Raw genomic sequence first — 19,737 nt, 5'->3', positions numbered from 1 at the left:
CCCCACTTGACTAATGCCATATCCCAAGCATCTGCTGAATGGCTCCCTCCTCTTCTTCCTCCCGCAGCTACTACCACCATCACATTCTCTCCAGATAGTTTATTTTAGCTGCAGGCAATTAGCACCCATGCTTCAGTCTGTGGAACTCGGCACAGAAGTGATCAAGGAGCCATGTAACCTTAATGGAAAGACAGAATCCCTCAGCAGCAAGGGAAAGATCTTTGGCGCTGAAGGAAGATATGGCAAGTCACCAAAACTGACAGAGAAACTGATGCAAAGACTGACAGAGAGGGACCACAAAAGACAGTGGGAGTCAGTAGAAGCCACAGGAAAATACAGAGACAGGTATTTTTCCTATCTCAATCAGTGGGGTGAATGACCTCAACAGTGGGTTGCGACAACTTCAAGAAGTTGCTCCCAAAGGTTTCTCTCACTGCATTCTCTTGCCTCACTATACATGTTGTAAAAGAAAAGGAATACAAATATGTAGGAGGCCCACAGAAGTGTCAAATGGACTGCATTCCCCAATCTCCAGGCCCCCTGACTTGTATGCAAAAGCAGTGTCACTCTGGTAGCAGGTGGGCGGAGGCAAAGAAAAAACAGGATAAGGAAGATAATTAGTGAAAAAAAAAAAAGGTGGATACAAAAAGAGTCTCTTAAGAACCTGGAAAATCAATACTTCAGAGGGGAGAGAGATAAAGGTGAAGGCCCAGACAGCATATATACCTACATTCATGGAAAGAGGAAAACCTTAGGTGCAAAACAGGAGCACTGTACAACATGGAAAGGTCTCCAATGCAAAAATCCTAGATACCTTTATAATACTATTACTTTTTTGCTGAGATAAGGTGTAAGACACTGGACATAAGAGCGATACCACAGAGGGTTGTAAAATTAAACTTTACAAAATTACTGCAAAGCACTACCGAAGAAATACTCACCTGCTTTAGCTGAACAAAGGTTAATGGGTAAGTGCTTTTCACTGGTCCCTCATGTGACAGCGTGTCAAGAACCTCCACCACAGTGCCCACCTGCAGCATAGAAAAAGCAGATATATGAAAGTGAGTAAATTTCAATCCAAATGTAACAGCTTGCATACCGAGTCACCTAGCCAGCTAGCTGTATCTGTCCAGAAAGCAAAGAAAACTTAAGCCCTTACATCATCCTTACAGACACATTAATAGTATAATACAGTACAGAGAACTGATGAACCCTAAAAGAAACATGCTACACGTGAAGCAATGTTTTAAAAATCCAGATGTTCTAAATTTGTTACCCGTTCATAAAAAAAGTGACTCTTTACTATTTAATGAGAATTAACCCATGAGTTTCTCACAAAAGTTCTATAAACAAACACAACTACTCTGGTCAGTTAATACAAAACAACTATATTATCTAAATTTTGCTCAATTATACTTAAAAATCAATCTAGGGAAAATGCCACTGATTTCCAGTGAGTTACTCTGGAATCCTCTGAGCTAAGTAGGGATACAACTTGGTTCCATCAAGAGTTATCCAAGATGAATTTACCTTATTTAGTCTTAAATGATATTAGAAACCCCAAGGCTCTAATTTAGTGTCACACATAAGTACCTAGACTGATTTTAGGGAGACTGGGAGCAAGATTTAGGCTAGTCACATGCATAAGTACCTTGATGGATATGGACTTAGATGTGTACAATTAAATTGCCTTTTGTTGCCATCTGCAATTTCCTTTTGCGATCACAGAGTTTTCTACTCATCTACAATTCTCTCTCAAAGCCCACTATCAATTTTGTGTTAGTCATGATGCACACAACATGCCTAGTGTCTTACAAGCTCCAAGAATCAACTGCATTCATATTTTTCATGCAAGACGTCAGTCTGTTTCACCAGAAGTAATGTCACCATTCAGTGGTAATTACACATCAGACAATCAAAATGTTTCTCAAATGCAGATTTACTTTCAAATGCTTGAGTGAAAAAAGGTAAAAAAATAAAAGCATTGAAAATCATGTAAAACTGTATATTGTAAGAGCATCCACAGCAATACAAACCTTTGAGGCTACTTCGGTAACAGAATTATTGTATTTTTGCAGAGCATACATGAAATTCAGTAGTGCTGAAATATTAAATTATATATTAAAATTTACATCACTGTGTGAAATCCTGTATGTGACAAGTCAGCATGAATCATCTACGTACACGCAATGATTTCTTCAGTATACTACTGGTTTTAGCTGGGATAGAGTTAAATTTCTTCATAGTGGCTTTATGGGGCTATGTCTTGGATTTGTGCTGAAAACAACGTTGAAAACACAGGGATGTTTTTCTTACTGCCGAACAGCGCTTAGACAACATCACGGTCTTTTCTGCTTCTCTCTCTGCCTCACCAGCAAGTAGGCTGGGGGTGCACAAGAAGCTGGGAGGGGACATGGCCAGGACACCCTCACTAGTCTACTTTTAAGTGTGTTCACCCTGGAAAGAAGTCTGTCAGTCAAATGATGGCTGTCAAACATTTGATGAAAGCTGTTTCCTCTTATGTTTTCAGTTTAAGCACTGTACTTAAAATAACAATCAGCTTCCATAGAGTAAGATTCCCTAAATGCTCTGGACTGTGTAAGTGCTCCATTCCTTATCTTGTGCTCCTCCAAGGGAGCCAGTAATGTTAAAGCAACATAAACTGCTGAGTCTTGTACAACAGCCATGAAGCAAGAGATGAGTATCTTCGTACAGATACTGACAGAGTTGATTTTAGAACCAAACAACAATCCTATGAGCATTAATAGTCTTGGCCCCAAGAGGATAATGAAATTAGAAATAAGCGTAAGCGGTATTAAGACGCACCCGGTCACCTGAATGAGCTACTAATTAGCAGTGAGTGCTGCTTTGTGCCTTGCTGAACTGAGCATTAGCAGCTTGTACATGTGCCTGTTTGACTTTTTTTTTAAGCTCCGGCTACCAAGGGGGCTTCTGCTCTGAATACAGGTCGACCACGTATGAATCACTTATGGACTGGGCTGGCAGAAGCTCGTTTCTTTGCAACTTCAGTAGATTATTTTTGTTCAGCTTTTCACTCTTAAGTGGTGCGTACAAAAAAAACAACAAACAAAACAAGATCTACTCTTGCTGCAAGTTCCTGTTGACCGCTTCTTAGTCGAAGTCCTGTTGACTGTTGTCATCAGTATGACAACAGAAACTTAACAGTAAATTTAAAAAGTACAAATGCTATCAAGAATTTTTTAACAACTCAACCCATAAAACAACAGATGACTACTAATAAAAAACAGCAATACTTTTTATCCTCCAGAGCAAGGTCTTCAAAACCAAACTGTAAGATCAAGCATGAAAAAAAAAAACCAAACACCCAAAAGGAAGAAACAAAACAGGTCCAACAGGAATGATATCAACTACTGGCAGCACCCTGTTTGCTTAACCCCTTTCTACACCCAAATCATATCAGCGTTGCCTACTATTTACTGTTGCTTGAGCTCTCCACATCCTAAGAACTGAACAGAACTCCAAAACCTATGAGTCTGCAGGTTGCAGTGCTGGGACAGGCATTTCCTTGTGACCAAGCACTCCTCAGGGCCCTCCAAGTGGTGACCACTACCACCCGCTCACAAGCCTGCACAGCCACAAAGAGACACTGCAGGCACTAGAACTCATTCATTTCCCTCTGGAAAGGATGCTCCCCACATTCTGGATCTTAAACCCCTAAACCCTGTCATCTTGCTCACGTTTCTTGAGTCTATCTATTGCCGTTCTGCCTTTGCCCACCCTCATTCCTCACCTTCAACACTTCTCTTTTGTATCTATGAAATAGGATTTTTTCCTCATGGCCTGTTTCCCTGTTTTCTGCTCTTCTGTAGCAATGTCAGCATCCCCAGCATCTTTTAAGAAATTATATTTTTTCCCCCCACCCAGGAGAATTCTTTAAAATAATTCAATACCTCAAAATGAACAACTGCCTGATCAGTGAACAGCAGGGGAGTTTTTCTTTATTATTATTCTTTATTTCTTTTCCCTGTCCAACTAGCCTGGGTTCCCTAGTTACTTTCATCTGGGGCAACCTATTTGCAAGCCTCAAAAACACCATCGAATACGACAGGCAGCACTGCTAAGGGCAAAGATCTCTTTTCCTCAAGCATAGGTCCCAAGCAGCTGATCAGGTACTTAAGGACTGAATTGTCACAGAACACCTTGTGGGGGAAAAAAAAAAAAAAAAAAATAGAGAACAGCCTGCTCCGGTTACATGTAGACTATTCCCTCTCTGCTATTCACCCAAATACGTTCAGGTTTCTCCGTACAACAAGGTGCACTGGACCTGGTCCCAGCAGGGGCTAGAAGGCATGATGGAGCTGAGGGGATGGCTTTGTCTGGGATGGTACAAAGCCTCTTTGATTTGAGGCTCATCCTGTGTTGCAGGGTAACCAAGCAGAGGAATAAACTGCTGCTGAAGTTAAGCAGTGGGTTCACAGAACAAAAAGTAGCCTTCTTCCCAGAAAACGATTCCAGAGGCTTTCGGTGCAGATGGCAGTATATGTACGGGCAATGACAGGAACCTCACACCTGGCAGTTTAGGCATGCCATCTGGATTCCTAAAACTGCTGGGTAGAGAGTAAAACACCTCCCCCCAAAAAAGCAGGAAGTGTAGAAGGCGAGAAGGTGCAGGAATAGGGCTCCCAGTGTGATGGCCCGGTCAAAGCTGTGATATTTGAGCAAGTTTAGTCATCTGACACCTCCTTTGTAAGGCAAGTGTCTGGGATAGGCACCGTGCAGCATTCATTTCTTGAAGGTGTAAAAGATAAAGTTCATCATTCTAGTGAAACTGAACAGCCCTATCTGGGAGCCATGAACCATGCGAAGATAGAGTCAAAATCTGATTGCTAGGCTCCCGAATGCTAGCAACCCATGATAGCAGAAGAAGTGGTGGGCGTACTGATAACAATATATAATTAGTCAGTACCAAATATAAGCCAGTTCAGTGAAACATCATGTAGCAACTCCTGCCTTAAAAGGTCTGGAGATACTCAAAGGTTCTTGAAAATGATATAGATCTGTTTCAACTTCACTGGTGAATCACTTTTATACAAGAAGTATTTCTGCCCACCACTTGAGTGGGATTACACGAAAACACCTGCAAAGCCTTATCACTACCAAATTTTACAGAACTCCAGCTGCAGTGTGTAACAGATCAGATATATCGCTGATTGGAAAGGTGGCTCCAAAGTATAAAATCAAAGCATTATGAATTACAGTACACAGTACACCAACTGCAGTAATCTTCCACCCCAAAAAAAGTTGTATGTGCCCAGCATAATGAACGCAGCCAAGTTCATACCTGTTGTCTTTTCCATCTCCCCTTAAACCATCCTCTACGCTCACTGCAGGCACCTAGTTCTCAATCACATTTCACAGAAACGTGGTCCTAAAACGGTGGTACTACGGAGAAAACCCCAGCTACTCATGTGCTGACCAGTTACACCACTGTTGTCAGACAGGACATAGCAATGCTGGGTTCTGCATGCTAAGTTCTGCCTGCTTTTTGCCTTGTCAGGAAACTAACTTAATTTCTCTCATCAGCTACAGATTTTCACAAATCTTTTAAGAAACTTTTCAATAAATCTGGAAGTCTTATTGATAAATGTCCCACATCCAAAACTTAAACACCTAGAAGTATGTAAAAGATATACGTATCCTACCTGCTGCTTCTACTTCAGAGGCATTACCAGCTACAAAAACACTCTGCGCATAGCTCTCACGCTAGTATTCCCCCAGCTACATTACTCATACGTGAGTTACCTTAAACATCTATGATTCTCTTGTGTTAATAATATATTAATTTCAGTTTAGTAAAACTTCAGGCACATACTGCATATTGTAAAAGTTATCTTTTATATCCAGGTAACATACACTTTCTCATTTTCCACCATGGCATGATTACTAGCTCCCAAGCTCTGCTCCCTCCTTCCTGAAAGTTTGCTTTCAAGGTTTTCCTCTTTGTTTTTTATGGTATTTAGAGACTGTAGTGACACATTCATAAACATTTTTTGCAAAAAGTAAACATAGAGCATTACAGAAAGATACACAGCGTATTACAGATGTTAATTTACCTTCTGCAAGCGAACCTTCCCATATGCAAATTTAGGTGTTGTCGGAGGGATAAGACCTTCTGGTAACTGCTTATACTAGAAAGGGGAGGAGGAAAAAAAAAACCAAAAACTTAAATACAAATATGCTTTAACTGAATTCTCACTTTTCACTTCACAAGTTACAAAAGCAGAACTTTAGTTAAAAGTAGATAATCTCACTGTGCTAAAGGGTTACAGCTGCATCTAGTCTAAGTTGAAGGGTTTTTTAAGAAAAAACACATCTGATGATCACATATGGCAAACAATTTTTAATAACTATTCAACTCGAGGTAATAGGTAAAAAGCATAGTGAACAAATGAGCTGCCAAAGAACCACAGGGCCCTTGCAGCCCTCCTGTGTCTAAAGCTTGCGCTACTGTCTTCTACAACCCTCCTGCCGTCGTCTCCCCAGTCCATGGGGGCTCGAGTTAACCCTTTCAAGTCTGTAGGGCAGTACCTCCACGTGAACCTTCCTTAGCAGCACTTCCACATGGGAATTATTAGCTTCTTGTGCCTTTCCTTTTAGTGTTACTATACTCCACCACCACCTGCTACTCCATTACTGCCTGGGCTGGTTTCTTTGAGAAGCAGGCCTTGAGACCACAGCGTCCTCCACAGCTCCATGAAGCCCTGAGGTCCCATCATTAGCTCCTCTCTCTGGTCCTTGTCTAGAGAACTGCCCAACCAATCACAGGAAACCATGACAAGGAAACACTCTGACTGCCGGGCTACTTCTGTTTACTTCTTACCCTATATCTCTAGGAAGAACCACCCAAGATCAGCAGAGAGAAGGGGTGAAGGACGTCCACCACTTTCTTGGACACCTTTGAGAAGTGGCAAGCCCAGATAGTGCCTTTCTGCCCCATACCCTAGCCTCCTCCTTTCTGAGACTACAAGCTTCTTTTCTCCTTGCCATCATCCCCTTCTCCCTTTCCAGCCATTACTTGTCTCCTGACATGTCCATTCTTGATAGCACTGAAATAGTGCACGTTATAGAGAAAACACTTCTGCAGATGACATAGCAACATGATCAAGCAATCTAAGCCTACATTTTAATACACATGCACAAATGATCACCCTTGTGAAGGCTATCTTAATCTGCACATTCGGTGACTTCTGAGTGCTTACTTTGGCAGCTCCTAGTTCTTTTTTTAAATAAATTTGGTGAGGGGCTGAAAAGGCGTTTTTCTTAAGAGGTTTTACTTTGATTTCAGCTTGAAAGTTTTAGCACAAGGCATGATTTTCTGGGCTTACACATAGTATATCCAGCATAAAACTCATGCTCAAAAGCTCACCTCTGCACCAAGACATGGGGCTTTTTTTAGTTAGCTTTTTTGTTGTGGGTTTTTTTTTTTTTTTAAGAGACCACAGCAGTATAATTCCCAATGCCCTCCTGTCAAATATCAACTCTGGATTGATGAAAGCCTGATTTATACTTCCAGTAACAAGTTCATTTCTTCCTTTCTGTATTTGAAAATAATCACAGTATTCAGGCTTAAAGAAAACTATATTCACACAAGAGAAGTCAAAACCAGGAAACTTCAGCCCAAATAGTAAAAATTAGAAAATGCTGTCAGCAATTGAAAGAAACTGTAGACTGAAATCCTTCCTCCCTATTGCGTTTATTAAATGAAGGAAACAGTAAAGGAAGATTATGTGTTAGCCTTGTAGCACTGCAACATGTTGAACAAAGTAACTAACAGGCAACTTAATTTTCTTTCATCAGCTCCACCTGAAACTGCAACTGAGTAGACAAACTGTTACAGGGTTTAGAACCCAAAGCAGAGACAGGAAAACTTCACTGAGATCCTATGGATATGGAAGGTAAGAGATAAACAAACCACACCAAAAAAAGCTGTACCATGACCCAACACACCTTAGGTTATACTGAACACTTCAGATCTTACCAAGGTGCTCGCATTTACTAGAACACTACTTACATTTCAGATAGGGATCTTGCCTTGAAGAAAACAACTCAAACCCGGGAATTTCTCCTATGAGAAAAGCTGTATCAAGACAGGAAGTTCCCCTTGAAAGGCCATCAAAATGATCCCATTAATGGAAAGCTTAGAGATAATGGAAAAATTTAAGAAAATGATCCACAGCAGGCCTTCCACAGGTACGGAGATAAAGGCGTGCTCAACCCTAAGTGTAATACACTTTTGGGAGATATACTCCCATCAAAAAAAAAAGTCTTCAGTGAATAGGAATGTTGCCCGCATGCAACAGGACAGAGAGTACAAGCCTAAGTCTTGGGATTCCCATGGAATCTGTTTTTAAGCCTTACCTGAATGGCCTCCAATGCAAGGCTATTCAAAATCTAAATACACGTTCTATCTTTCACTTCAATCTCCAGTTTGTAGGACTCCTGTACATTTTTACAGCAAAGGCAAAGCTGGTCCCGCTCACTAGCTACAGTTTGTGGCATCACAAAACCAAGACATATTCATTTGGATAAGCGCGCTCCTTCTCACAGAGGCCCAAAACCATAACATGGAGCTTGGGATATAGACAGCCAAAGCACGAGTCATAGAACCAAAGAATGGTTTGGGCTGGAAGGGACCTTAAAGATCATCTAGTTCCAAACCCCCTGCCGTGGGCAGGGACGCCTTCCACTAGATGAGGTTGCTCAAAGCCCCATCCAACCTGAACACTTCCAGGGAAGGGGCACCCACAACTTCGCTGGGCAAGAGTCTCACTGTTCCAGTGTCTCACCACCCTCACAGTAAAGAACTTCTTCCTAACATCTAATCTAAATTTCCCCTCTTTCAGTTTAAAACCGTTACCCCTCATCCTATCATTACACTCCCTCATCTTTCCTGTGGGCCCCCTTCAGGTACTGGAAGGCCACTATAAGGTTTCCCTGGAGCCTTCTCTTCTCCAGGCTGAACAACCCCCAGTCTCTCAGCCTGTCTTCACAGCAGATGTGCTCCAGCCCTCTGAAGTTGTAGCGCACATCAGTCTGCCATTGAGTGATGAGCCTGAGCAGACTGAATGGCTGATCGACACTGCAAGGGAAAACCTCTGTTCACTGCTCCTCCATCTCTACTGCCAGACAAACCCTTCCTGCCTCCCTCTGCTCCCCTTGTGCCAGCACTGACTCTCATCTCATTGAGCCAGACAATTCAGCTGACCAACCTTGAGTTGAAAAGAAAACAAATGCAGCAAAAAAGCAGAGCTGAATCACTTCGTTGTCAGACCTGCACCTGTATCCCCAACTCTGACAGGAAGGAGGGAGCCATCGGGACAGAAAGGATAGCCAGAGGTGTGCCAGATCTTTCCCCTTTTGTAACAACAACCAGTCAGGTTGGCCTAATCGCGTTGTTCTACTTCACTTCCCCTACCTGCAGAAAATAGTAAATTCAGAAGAAGCAACTTATACCAACATAAGAGCAAGACAGTTTGCAGTACACCAGGGATGTTTCAAAGACCCATGCTAAACATGTTCTAGGGACACTCACCATACCAATGACTTCCCTCAAGGCAAAATATTTTTCTGTGAGATCCCCCGCTTCACTCAGTGGAGCATCATAGTCATAACTAGTGGGCTGTGGCATATAGGGCATATTAGCACCTAAGGGAGGGGGGGAAAAAGAAAAAAAGCAATGGAAACAGTGAAAGAGTTGGGTAGTATCAGCTTTCAGAATTCTTTCAAAGTATCAACTTTTAGAATTCTTTCAAATCACAGACAGACTCTGCTATGTTTTTAGATTCAATGTAGACCTTGGGATTTGGCATAGAGAAACTATTCCTGATGGAGGACAACATCCTTCTGACCTCACACTGCTCTGTTATACAGTCTTCAGAAATATTTTGAAGAGAAAAAAAATTATCCACATTTCAACCATTTCACAGGACTGAGTGAAGCAGAAGCAGCCTTTGCAAAGATAAACAGCATGTGGGTTTAGTACAACACGCTGGCAATACACAAAGAACAGCTAGCGCAGTCATCTTTTGCCATGTGAAAGCAGGCAAAGCTTATTCTTTCACAGAATACATTACTACCTAATTCATAAACAGCTCTCCTACATTATTAGTATTGTTTAAATAATTTCTTACCATTCCAATAGGCAAAGTTAGTCCCACCTATAAACATGTACCTAAAAAGGAAAAAAGCCGTCTGCTTAAATCAGGTATTGCTGAATTGGGAAAAAAAAAATACCCCCAAAATTAACCTCTACTGAACACACACTTACAGGTTAACGTTAGCACCACGTGCCAGGATTTCATTAAGTGTTTTAGCTACAGTTTGTGCGGGCACAACAGAATGACGGTGCCCCCAGTGATCCAACCATCCAGTATAAAACTCAGAATTAACCTGAAAGGAGGAACGGAAAAAGAGGAAGGGAAAATACAAAGAGGGAACAAGAACAGAATACAATGTGATTTAAGCTTACTAACTGTAACCGGGGAAGGAAAAAAGGCACCTTGACTCATTTGAGCCGTTTTTAGACTACTATAAATACAGCAATGTATACACTAGGTCAGTCATTTTCAGCAGATAAGTGGTCAAAGAAATTAAAGGATTGTTTCAATAATTTTATAAGGACACTTTGAAAATAATTGCTTAAGTACCAAAGAGCATGGATTTCCTTGGAACCTGTCAAAACGAACGTATTCCAGATGCTCAGCATTCGAATGATGGAGCCAATACAAACTCTTCAGAATAGCATATGTAGGCTAGATGTAATGGAAAATAAGTCTTTCAAATGCTCAAACTGCATCCTGAACATTTTCAAAGCAGAGATAATCCTGTACCCTCAATGGGCCTTCTCCCTTTGTCAAAATGGCGACCAGTGATCTCACATCCCATTATAGCTTGTGTAAAACCTCCAGGGTAGCTGAAAACAGGAAGCAACTTCTAACCTGCCCTTTTAATTTTGCTTTTAACTTCCACCCACACACATACCTCACTAACTCGTCTAATCATACTTACTGTTTCCGCTGCTTTGTAAACATTTATCTTGGCAAGGAAAAATACTAAAACAAAATCAATACCTTTTGAGACTAAAATAGTATTTGCAGAGTAACAGTTAATATGGATTTGACAAATACACACAGAAGCTCCTCTGTTCACTTTTTCTAACTGACTTGGAAATTATGTCTTCGTAAACACATCCCTAAAACTGCCCAACACACTGTTGTCAACTCCTCTCTTATTAACCACTATAGGATAAGGAATGGTACAAGAAATTTAAGTGAAAAGACATACCAAAGGGCCTGTAGGCTCACTGCTCCTTTGAGCTAAGAATGCTGCTGTGACATTGCCACCTATAAGCAAAAAGAAGTAAAATTGAGTTGCTACATCCATGACTTTTTCAGTCCTTCATTTTATTGAAATAGCTGTCTTACCTTCTTTCCAACACCTAGCAAAAATCCAAAAAATAAAGTTACTTCAGAAAACACAGGAATCAATACCTTTGATTTCAGTATCTAGAACTTATTTAAAAATATACATACATGTATGAATGCAATCATGTATGTCTTTGCTTTTGAGATACATCTTCTGACCAGATCTTCTCAGGAATGACATCCTGGCACCAAAAAGTCTGAGATGTGTTAGAATTGCTACTTGGTCATTGGAAAGTTTAGGCCTAGGGTTGCGGTACCAAGACTACGGGGAAGAACAGTTGCCAGGCAATCTCTAAAAAGGACTTTCACTACCAATCAGTCCTAGTGGCTCAAGCCATAGGGACTAGAAATAACGACTTCCACGAGTAGCTCACCATGTCATAAATGAGACACATGAAAGAGTTCACAATTTCAATTTACATGTAAGAAAACAGATTCCTGCTAAGCACACATCTTTGAATGTGGAGAGAATAATGTACGAGAGAGGCCAGACATAAAAAAAAATATGGAAAGACCTGTTTTGGAGTTTCTTGTGCCTTAAGCCTATTTTGCTAAGTCCGTGCAGTATATGAACATCTACGTCATTAACTCTCTTCTATCAAAAGGGCATTTTCTGAACACACTGTGGTTGCTTAGCCATTCTTCAGGCCTATATCAGAGCAAACTGTAGCAGTGTGCACATTTCTAATGATAAACTTCAGCACTAATTTTTTTTCCAGTAACCACTGCCTTAAAAAGAAATGAACTATGAAGGTTGGATTCTGGGACAGAGGACCTTAAAAACACCAAACAAATCCAACAACAAAAAAACCTCAGCAAAAAAAAAAAAATTAAAAACCCCAGTGGAATCAATGCCAACTATTACTGCTAATTGTTTGGAGATATGCCCTTTGAGCAGTGTAAATTGTTTATTCATGATTTCATGATGCAAGGAATTGATTATGACTCTCTAACTGGGTACTTGTGGGTGATTCTTGTACATTTAAGACTACATCAAATATACGTAAGTGCCAGGGATTTGGACTCGATAATTCTTATGAGTCTTTTCCAACTTGAGACATTCTATGATTCTACTACCCCATTTAAACAAAGCCATCAGGTTTGTCAAGCAGTCAAGTCAGTTTGTCCTGCCACAAATGCATACACAACAGAATTTTTTGGTAACAAACCGCAGTCTCCAACCTGGAGCAAAGTCCACTGTTGCGTAAAGACCCTGAAGAGCTCCACATCTCAAGTATAACTGGCTTGCACCATCAGTTGTGAACAGCACTACCTCATCCCCAAGATGCTGGCGAAAGAGCTTCAGAAGGGAACGCAGATAGTCATAGTCGCAAGCAAAGTAGCTTCCATACTCATTCTCTACCTGCACAACAAAAGCAAATCAGTAAAGCAGCAGCCAATTTCAGTCTGCATCTAATAAGAAAGATGGAAAGTCCAAATTCAACTGCCCCCTTCCTTTGACAGCAATGCTAAAAATTTCATTTTAACTTCAGACCCAAAGAGTAAGAGAAGACACACTTCTAGGCACTCATTCCTCTCACCTGTATCTTACAGTGGAGCAATCATTGTGTGGAGATAAGTAATTTTCCTACAAAATCACCCTCCACATAAAAATCTCTACCCTGGCAAGTGATCAAAACAGTCTTTATGAAAAATTGAGAGCTATGATCCACCTCTCAGGCAGAACAATAAAACCATAGAACAGGTTGTGACATGATAAAAATTGCAGCAAAACTGGACTTCCAGAACAGAGACACCTACAAAGGGCTCACATGAAGAGCAAAGGCCTGCAACAGACCCAAAAGACTGAGGGGAGGAGGACAACCCTGCTACTACTGAGAGGTATGCATCTTGCCCTTTTCTTAAGGAGATGGACTTTCAAGCTCCAGATACAGTGCCATGCGCACCTGAAGGTTATTTATGAAAATCCTGTTATAAGCATATTATTTCTGCCAAGGAATAATTTTGCCCACTGGTTTTGCTAATTGGCATAATGTATTATTCAAGAACAATGTTCTTGGACATATTATAAGAAGGGTCTCCTATCCAATCCTGTGCCAACCAGGGAGTTTAAGAAAAAAAAAAAGAAAACAAAGCTCTTGTTATGGTCAAATACTAAGAGTACTGCACACTTAGAAGGACTTTAAGAGACAAGCTACTCATCATGAACACACAATATTGTGTCCTGAAACATTTACAGCTTAAGTTAGGTGCTAAGAACTAAAAAACCTAAATTTTGAGGCCGTTTTTGTCACAAGTTTTAGGCTTACTCCATACTGCTTTTGCTTCTATCTTCTGGTATCCTTATTCCCTTTTTTCATGTCAGAGGGTTCCAGGTAATTGTAATGTATTTTGACTTTATGTGAGAACTGGTATGAAACTCAGCTCTAAAAAGCTCCACAAGTTTCCTCTATTGCTTTCTATAGTTGTGGGAAACAACTTTGATGGTGCAGATGAGCGCTCTCTGAATTCTGGGAACAGTGTTCTTTAGGATAACAGATTTTGTGAGAATCTTTCAGCTACCTGAAACCATTAAGGAACACCTGTGACATTACTACCCACCATCAACGGAGCATCTGCAAGAGCAATGTAGGCATCATGCTGCTTGGGTTCATTTGATTTTCAGGAAGTTACCTGCACCATGATGACTGGACCTCCATTGTGATAGAGGTGAGGCCGCATCTTTGGCAAAAGGACACCCATCCATTTCTCTACTGCTGCCAGGTAATCTGTGATACACAAAGTATAAATGTTTCACAACTTTTCTGCTTTTTTTCTAGGTTTTGTTTTAAGGTACATACGGGTAGATTTTACCTAGTGTACTAAGTACGTAGAGTATAACAGAACAGCATTTAATGAACCAATGTGCTCTTATGCTTGTTCATAAATGTCAGCTTCCAGTACAGTTTACTAAATAATAAAACATTTAAATACCAACGAACTTTGAAAATCGCCAGAGAGACTTCAATATGTCTCACACAGGTTGTCCTAATACATTTCAACAGGAAAACAAATTTGAATATTGCTATATTTACTATTTTTTAACAGATAATTTATCCCAAATAGATAATTTATCCCACAACGAGCAGAACTGAAGTCAGACATGTATCTTTGTCCCCTAATACAGACTCCAATAACCACATTAATCTCCTGTCTCATCTCATCCCTCCATGTCTGGTCCATGACAAGGTAGCACATAAGAATGCTGTAACTAGTTCTGGAATTACATGCACACTGACCAGCCAGAAAGGACTGCAACAATGAGTAGCCAGACGGCCACTGCAAAATCAAAAAACTCAAAGCTGAGAGCTCACCTGCTTTTTCCTCAGTGGTGACAGTGATTTCCCTCTTGGCACCAGTTTTCATGAAACTTGCCAATACCTTGGAAACTTTCCACCCTACTTTGTTTGTTCTATATACTTCTTGAATGCCCACTTGTTATTAAAACTACTGAAGATTTTACTCACAAAATAACTTAAGCTGAAATATGAATTATCTAGTAATGGCCTCAAACAGCAAATCACCTTGCTGAAGTGTATTTTTGCTAGTCCTTTTTGATGCCTCTACCTGAATCAGAAGATCTGAGAACAATAGATTTCTTCTCCAACAGCCATGCAGGAAGACCTCCCTGGGAAAAGAAAGGGAACCACTTCAGCAACCATTTCTAGGAAATGTAAGAATTCAGCCTTTTATCAAACCATATACTGAGACCTGAAGACTGATTTTCTACAAGTAATTATTCCCAATGAAATACAAATACAAAGTAAGCTTGTATTGTAATAAGTCACTTCAGATGCATGGATTTTAATACACTAAACCAGGAGTCTTGTCCAAGCATACACCAAGTATGTTTGTCTACTTTAAGACAAACATTTGCATTAGATTTACCCTAGAAATGAGATAACTGTTACAAAAGGCTGTACCATGTCCCATTCTGCACAGATGTAAGGTCCAGCTCGCAGGATAACCAGCAAACCAGTGTCGTTAGCAAGCTGCAAGAAATACTCTAGATCTTTGTCACCAGAAAAATCATACACGCCCAGCTGGGGTTCGTGGTAGTTCCATGGCACATACCTATAAAGAGAGAAGGTCACCTTCCATTAGAAAACTGAGACTAAACCAGAACTCTGAATAACAACTGTTTGCGCTACATGCACCAGAGATCTGTAATGCTGAACTGGTCTTCAGTAAAAGAGAAGAGTAACTCTAGGGTCTTTCTTCTTTGAGGTACTTCATGTGGTAGAAGGCGTTAAAATTAATACTAAACTTTGCAATATGCCTGCAGGAGTCCATATAATTCAAGAACAGGTTTTGGTAATGCCATTTAGAAACCATGTCTGTTCCAGAAATTAAGCAGTTAACAGTTTTGACATTAGCGAGTTAGTTGCCAGTGGTATCTATAGTGGTGGGAGGTTTGTGAAGAGATGAATACTGTAAACCACACACAAAGGAGGTGGTCAAGAACAAGCTTGCCCAAAACAGCACATGACCCTTTTGCAAATGCATCACACAGCTTGCACAGGGAACAGCAACTAGGCTGACAGGTCCATGCTGCTGCCACTACAAAAAATTTAAAAATGTTTAAGCCTCAAATGATATTGCATCTAGGTCCTGAAAGTTTTCATTGACCAGAAGCAATGCTGGTTCTGAAAAACCAGCATGAGAAAAAACAGACGAGTTAGAGGATGTTAAGGTGCCCAGGAGCCTGGACAAAGTAAAACTTCATTGCAATCAAGTAATAAAGCTGCCAAACAAGCAGATAACCATTTGAGAACACCTCTCTTCTACTTCCAGGACTTAGGAAACCACAACCTCACCATAGAACACCTCTCAGAAGATAAAAATACGCTTGGTTGCAAGACAACAAAGAAACACATTATCTACCGACTACTACACGTTATATTGTAGCTTATGGCCCTTGCGTGACAACCATGTGAGTTTTGGCCTGGTGCTAAGTGGCAGTTGTAGCACAGACAGACATTAAAATTAGGGATGGGTACAGCCTGAGCAAGGATGGAAGAGAATTGGGAAACTCATTCTCCATGCATTACCCTTTTGCACACAGGTTTGTAATCCCCCTAAGAGAACTGTTGCCAATGTTCCAGAGAAAACAAATTTGAGAAAAATTTGTAAAATCAAAACTGTGATTAGTCAAGCAAAGACCCTGTCAGGCAACACTTTTCTTACTGTCTGGGTTTGTTTCTATTTTCCAGAGTTAATTTTGTAAGAATTACCCAAGAGGGAAAGAAAGTGCAGAAAGCACTGCTTTCAATTAGCAAGAAAAACAGGAACCCTCACACGAGCACACTACTGGAATGGCCACACTCAGAAATACATGCACATGAACAAAAAATACAAAAATTATGATCTTTCAGCATCATTAGTTTATATTATAGCCTCACAAATGTCAAACCCTTAATTCTCTGTTTGAAAAGATAAAGCTTAAAGTTTGTATGCCAGGATGGAGTCGACACACTCAGACATCAAAATGCAGACTTTTCCCTCTATGTAGTATATTTTATTTGTCACCCTGCTCTAATTGTTTCCAAAGCACCCAATTAACTCACTTGTAGAACAAACTAAATGCGCATGTAATGAATATATGAATCATGTGAAAAATATACCCAACATTAATTTAGTTGTGTGTGCTTTGCCTAAATTTGCAGATGAGCAAGTTGATTGCTGACATCTATGATTTAAGATCAAAGTAGAGAAAACAGAAAACTATTTAAAACAAATTGCCAACCTACCTCAGAGAAGCCAATACCAGAGTATCGTATTGTGCTTGCTTTCCCTTTTCCATGTACCATTATCCAGATTATCACTGCAGAATAATTTTAGTTTGCTCTAAACCATAATAGCTAAATTATTTTCAAAACTACTGCTTAGAAATACAGAATTCTTCTAAGTTATATATATAATGTGACTATGAATTTGTCAAGGACAGATAAACCTAACTCCATTTGTTCACAGGAAAACTTGCCTAAAAGATTAGGAAAAACGAAAAAACTAATGAACAACATGGTCTGATATCAACAAGGAATTAAGAGTTACCACATTTTAATTCTCTCTAGCACAGGAAAAGGCAAAAAAATACAAAATGAGAAAGACAACATATGGAAGTGGTATTAATAGGAAAAGGATCTGCAGGTTCCACTGAAAAGTACCATCTGACTATGAATCACCAACATGACACTGCAGTAAGAGACAAAGCTCTTTCTGGGAGGAATTAAAAGGCATGTTGATGTAGCAACTCATTCACTGAAAAATGCTTCTAGCAGGCAGCTGCACCTGTTTGAGCTAAATAAAGATGACTGGATTAACTTCATAACAGTTTCTCACTGCCTAAAATACTACTACAGAAACTGCTTATACTCAGCAACAAATGCTAATACTCCTTTCTCTTTAGGCTACTGAACAAGTTATTTATAACCGGTAAGTAAACGACAGGTTAATATGAGACAAGCATTCTTAGCTGCAATTTAACTACACCTCGTAACCTGTTACTTATGAAAATATACTCATTAGAGAGTTTTATGAATTTGTTCTAGAACCAAGTCTGAAGATCTAAATATGCTTAATACTGTCTGAGGTGAGGACAAAAGGGTTTCTCCAGCTCCCTTACACTCAAGACAGAAAAATTCTTCCAGAAACAGATCTAATTTATGACCCATGCTTCCCCACATGGCTGTGGAAAAAAAAAAGCAAGTTTTCGCAGAGAAGGGAAGAAAGTGAAGAAAAAAATTTTATGTGAAATGCTTTCTTACAGAATGAATCATGATATAAGTGTATTTTAAATACTGGTCTAAAAATTGTTACTAATACACTTTAATCCCCTAATATCTTTTCTACAGCTCACAATGGCCTCAAATTAAATCATTTTACTTTGAAATTGTTATTATTCACAAGTATAATTCCTATATACCATTGTACAAATTTATAATCAGCTGTTAATGTCATACTGCTTTAACTACAGAATAATGAATTTATAAAGGAATGCCACATTCCTTTTTCAAACTTGAAATGTGATATTTTTTCTGTATTTGAGTAATAGCATTTCACAGAATCACAGAATTTCAGAGTTGGAAGGGACCTCCAGAGATCATCTAGTCCAACTCCCCTGCCAAAGCAGGATTGCCTAGAGCACATTACTCAGGACTGCATCCAGGCGGGTCTTGAAAATCTCCAGAGAAGGGGACTCCACAGCCTCCCTGGGCAGCCTGTTCAGTGCTCTGTCACCCTCACTGTAAAGAAGTTTTTTCTCATATTTGTTCAGAACTTCCTGTGTTCCAGCTTGTGCCCGTTACCCCTTGTCCTGTTACTGGGAACCACTGAGAAGAGTCTGGCTCCACCCTCCTTAAACCCACCCTTTAGATACTTGTAAACATTAATAAGGTCTCCCCTCAGCCTTCTCTTCTCCAGGCTAAAGAGTCCCAGCTCTTTCAGCCTTTCCTCATAAGGGAGGTGCTCCAATCCCTCAATCATCTTTGTTGCCCTACGCTGGACTCTCTCCAGTAGTTCCCTGTCTCTCTTGAACTGGGGAGCCCAGAACTGGACACAGTATCCCAGTTGTGGCCTCACCAGTGCAGAGTAGAGGGGGAGAATGACCTCCCTTGACCTCCTGGCCACACTCTTCCCTATGCAGCCCAGAATTCCATTGGCCTTCTTGGCAACAGGGGCACATTGCTTGCTCATGGATAATTTACTGTCTACCAAGACCCCTCAGATCCTTTTCTTCAGAGCTGTCTTCCAGCAGGTCCACCCCTAACCTATACTGGTGCCTGACATTCTTCCTCCCCAGGTGCAGGACCCTACACTTGTCCTTGTTCAGCCTCATTAGGTTCTTCTCTGCCCAGCTCTCCACCCTGTTTAGGTCACACTGGATGGCAGCACAGCCCTCTGGGGTGTCAGCCACCCCACCCAGTTTGGTATCATCAGTGAACTTGCTGAGCATACACTCTCTTCCCTCGTCCAGGTCGTTGATGAATATGTTAAACAATACTGGTCCAAGTATTGACCCCTGGAGGACACCACTGGTTACAGGCTTCCAACTCGACCCTGCTCCATTAATCACAGCCCTCTGAGTCCTGTCACACAGCCAGCTCCCGATCCACCTGACTGTCCCCTTGTCTAGTCCACACTTCCTCAGTTTCCTAAGGAGGATGTTATGAGAGACAGTGTCAAAAGCCTTGCTGAAGTCAAGGTAGATGACATCTGCTGCTCTGCCCTCATCCAGCCAACCAGGTATAACATCATAGAAGGCTATGAGATT

The 19,737-nt window shown here is 40.6% G+C and overlaps 1 protein-coding gene across 1 annotated transcript in view; it reads right to left on the bottom strand.

Moving 5' to 3' along the window:
* The window catches only part of GLB1 (galactosidase beta 1), a 48,266-nt gene that overhangs the window by 11,307 nt on the left and 17,222 nt on the right, over positions 1 to 19,737 (bottom strand). Inside the window, exons 3-12 of the mRNA XM_054191432.1 lie at positions 15,389 to 15,539; positions 15,033 to 15,093; positions 14,100 to 14,194; positions 12,648 to 12,828; positions 11,326 to 11,384; positions 10,310 to 10,431; positions 10,173 to 10,213; positions 9,575 to 9,687; positions 6,096 to 6,170; positions 942 to 1,031 (exon numbers count right to left, since the gene is read on the bottom strand). Coding sequence (XP_054047407.1) covers positions 942 to 1,031; positions 6,096 to 6,170; positions 9,575 to 9,687; positions 10,173 to 10,213; positions 10,310 to 10,431; positions 11,326 to 11,384; positions 12,648 to 12,828; positions 14,100 to 14,194; positions 15,033 to 15,093; positions 15,389 to 15,539 — 988 coding nt within the window. The remainder of the gene's footprint in view (positions 1 to 941; positions 1,032 to 6,095; positions 6,171 to 9,574; positions 9,688 to 10,172; positions 10,214 to 10,309; positions 10,432 to 11,325; positions 11,385 to 12,647; positions 12,829 to 14,099; positions 14,195 to 15,032; positions 15,094 to 15,388; positions 15,540 to 19,737) is intronic.

The sequence above is a fragment of the Rissa tridactyla genome, chromosome 2 (assembly GCF_028500815.1).
Source record: "Rissa tridactyla isolate bRisTri1 chromosome 2, bRisTri1.patW.cur.20221130, whole genome shotgun sequence".
Lineage (NCBI taxonomy): Eukaryota > Metazoa > Chordata > Aves > Charadriiformes > Laridae > Rissa > Rissa tridactyla.
The sequence above is the reverse complement of the archived record's forward strand: the minus strand, read 5'-3'. Positions and strand labels throughout refer to the sequence as shown.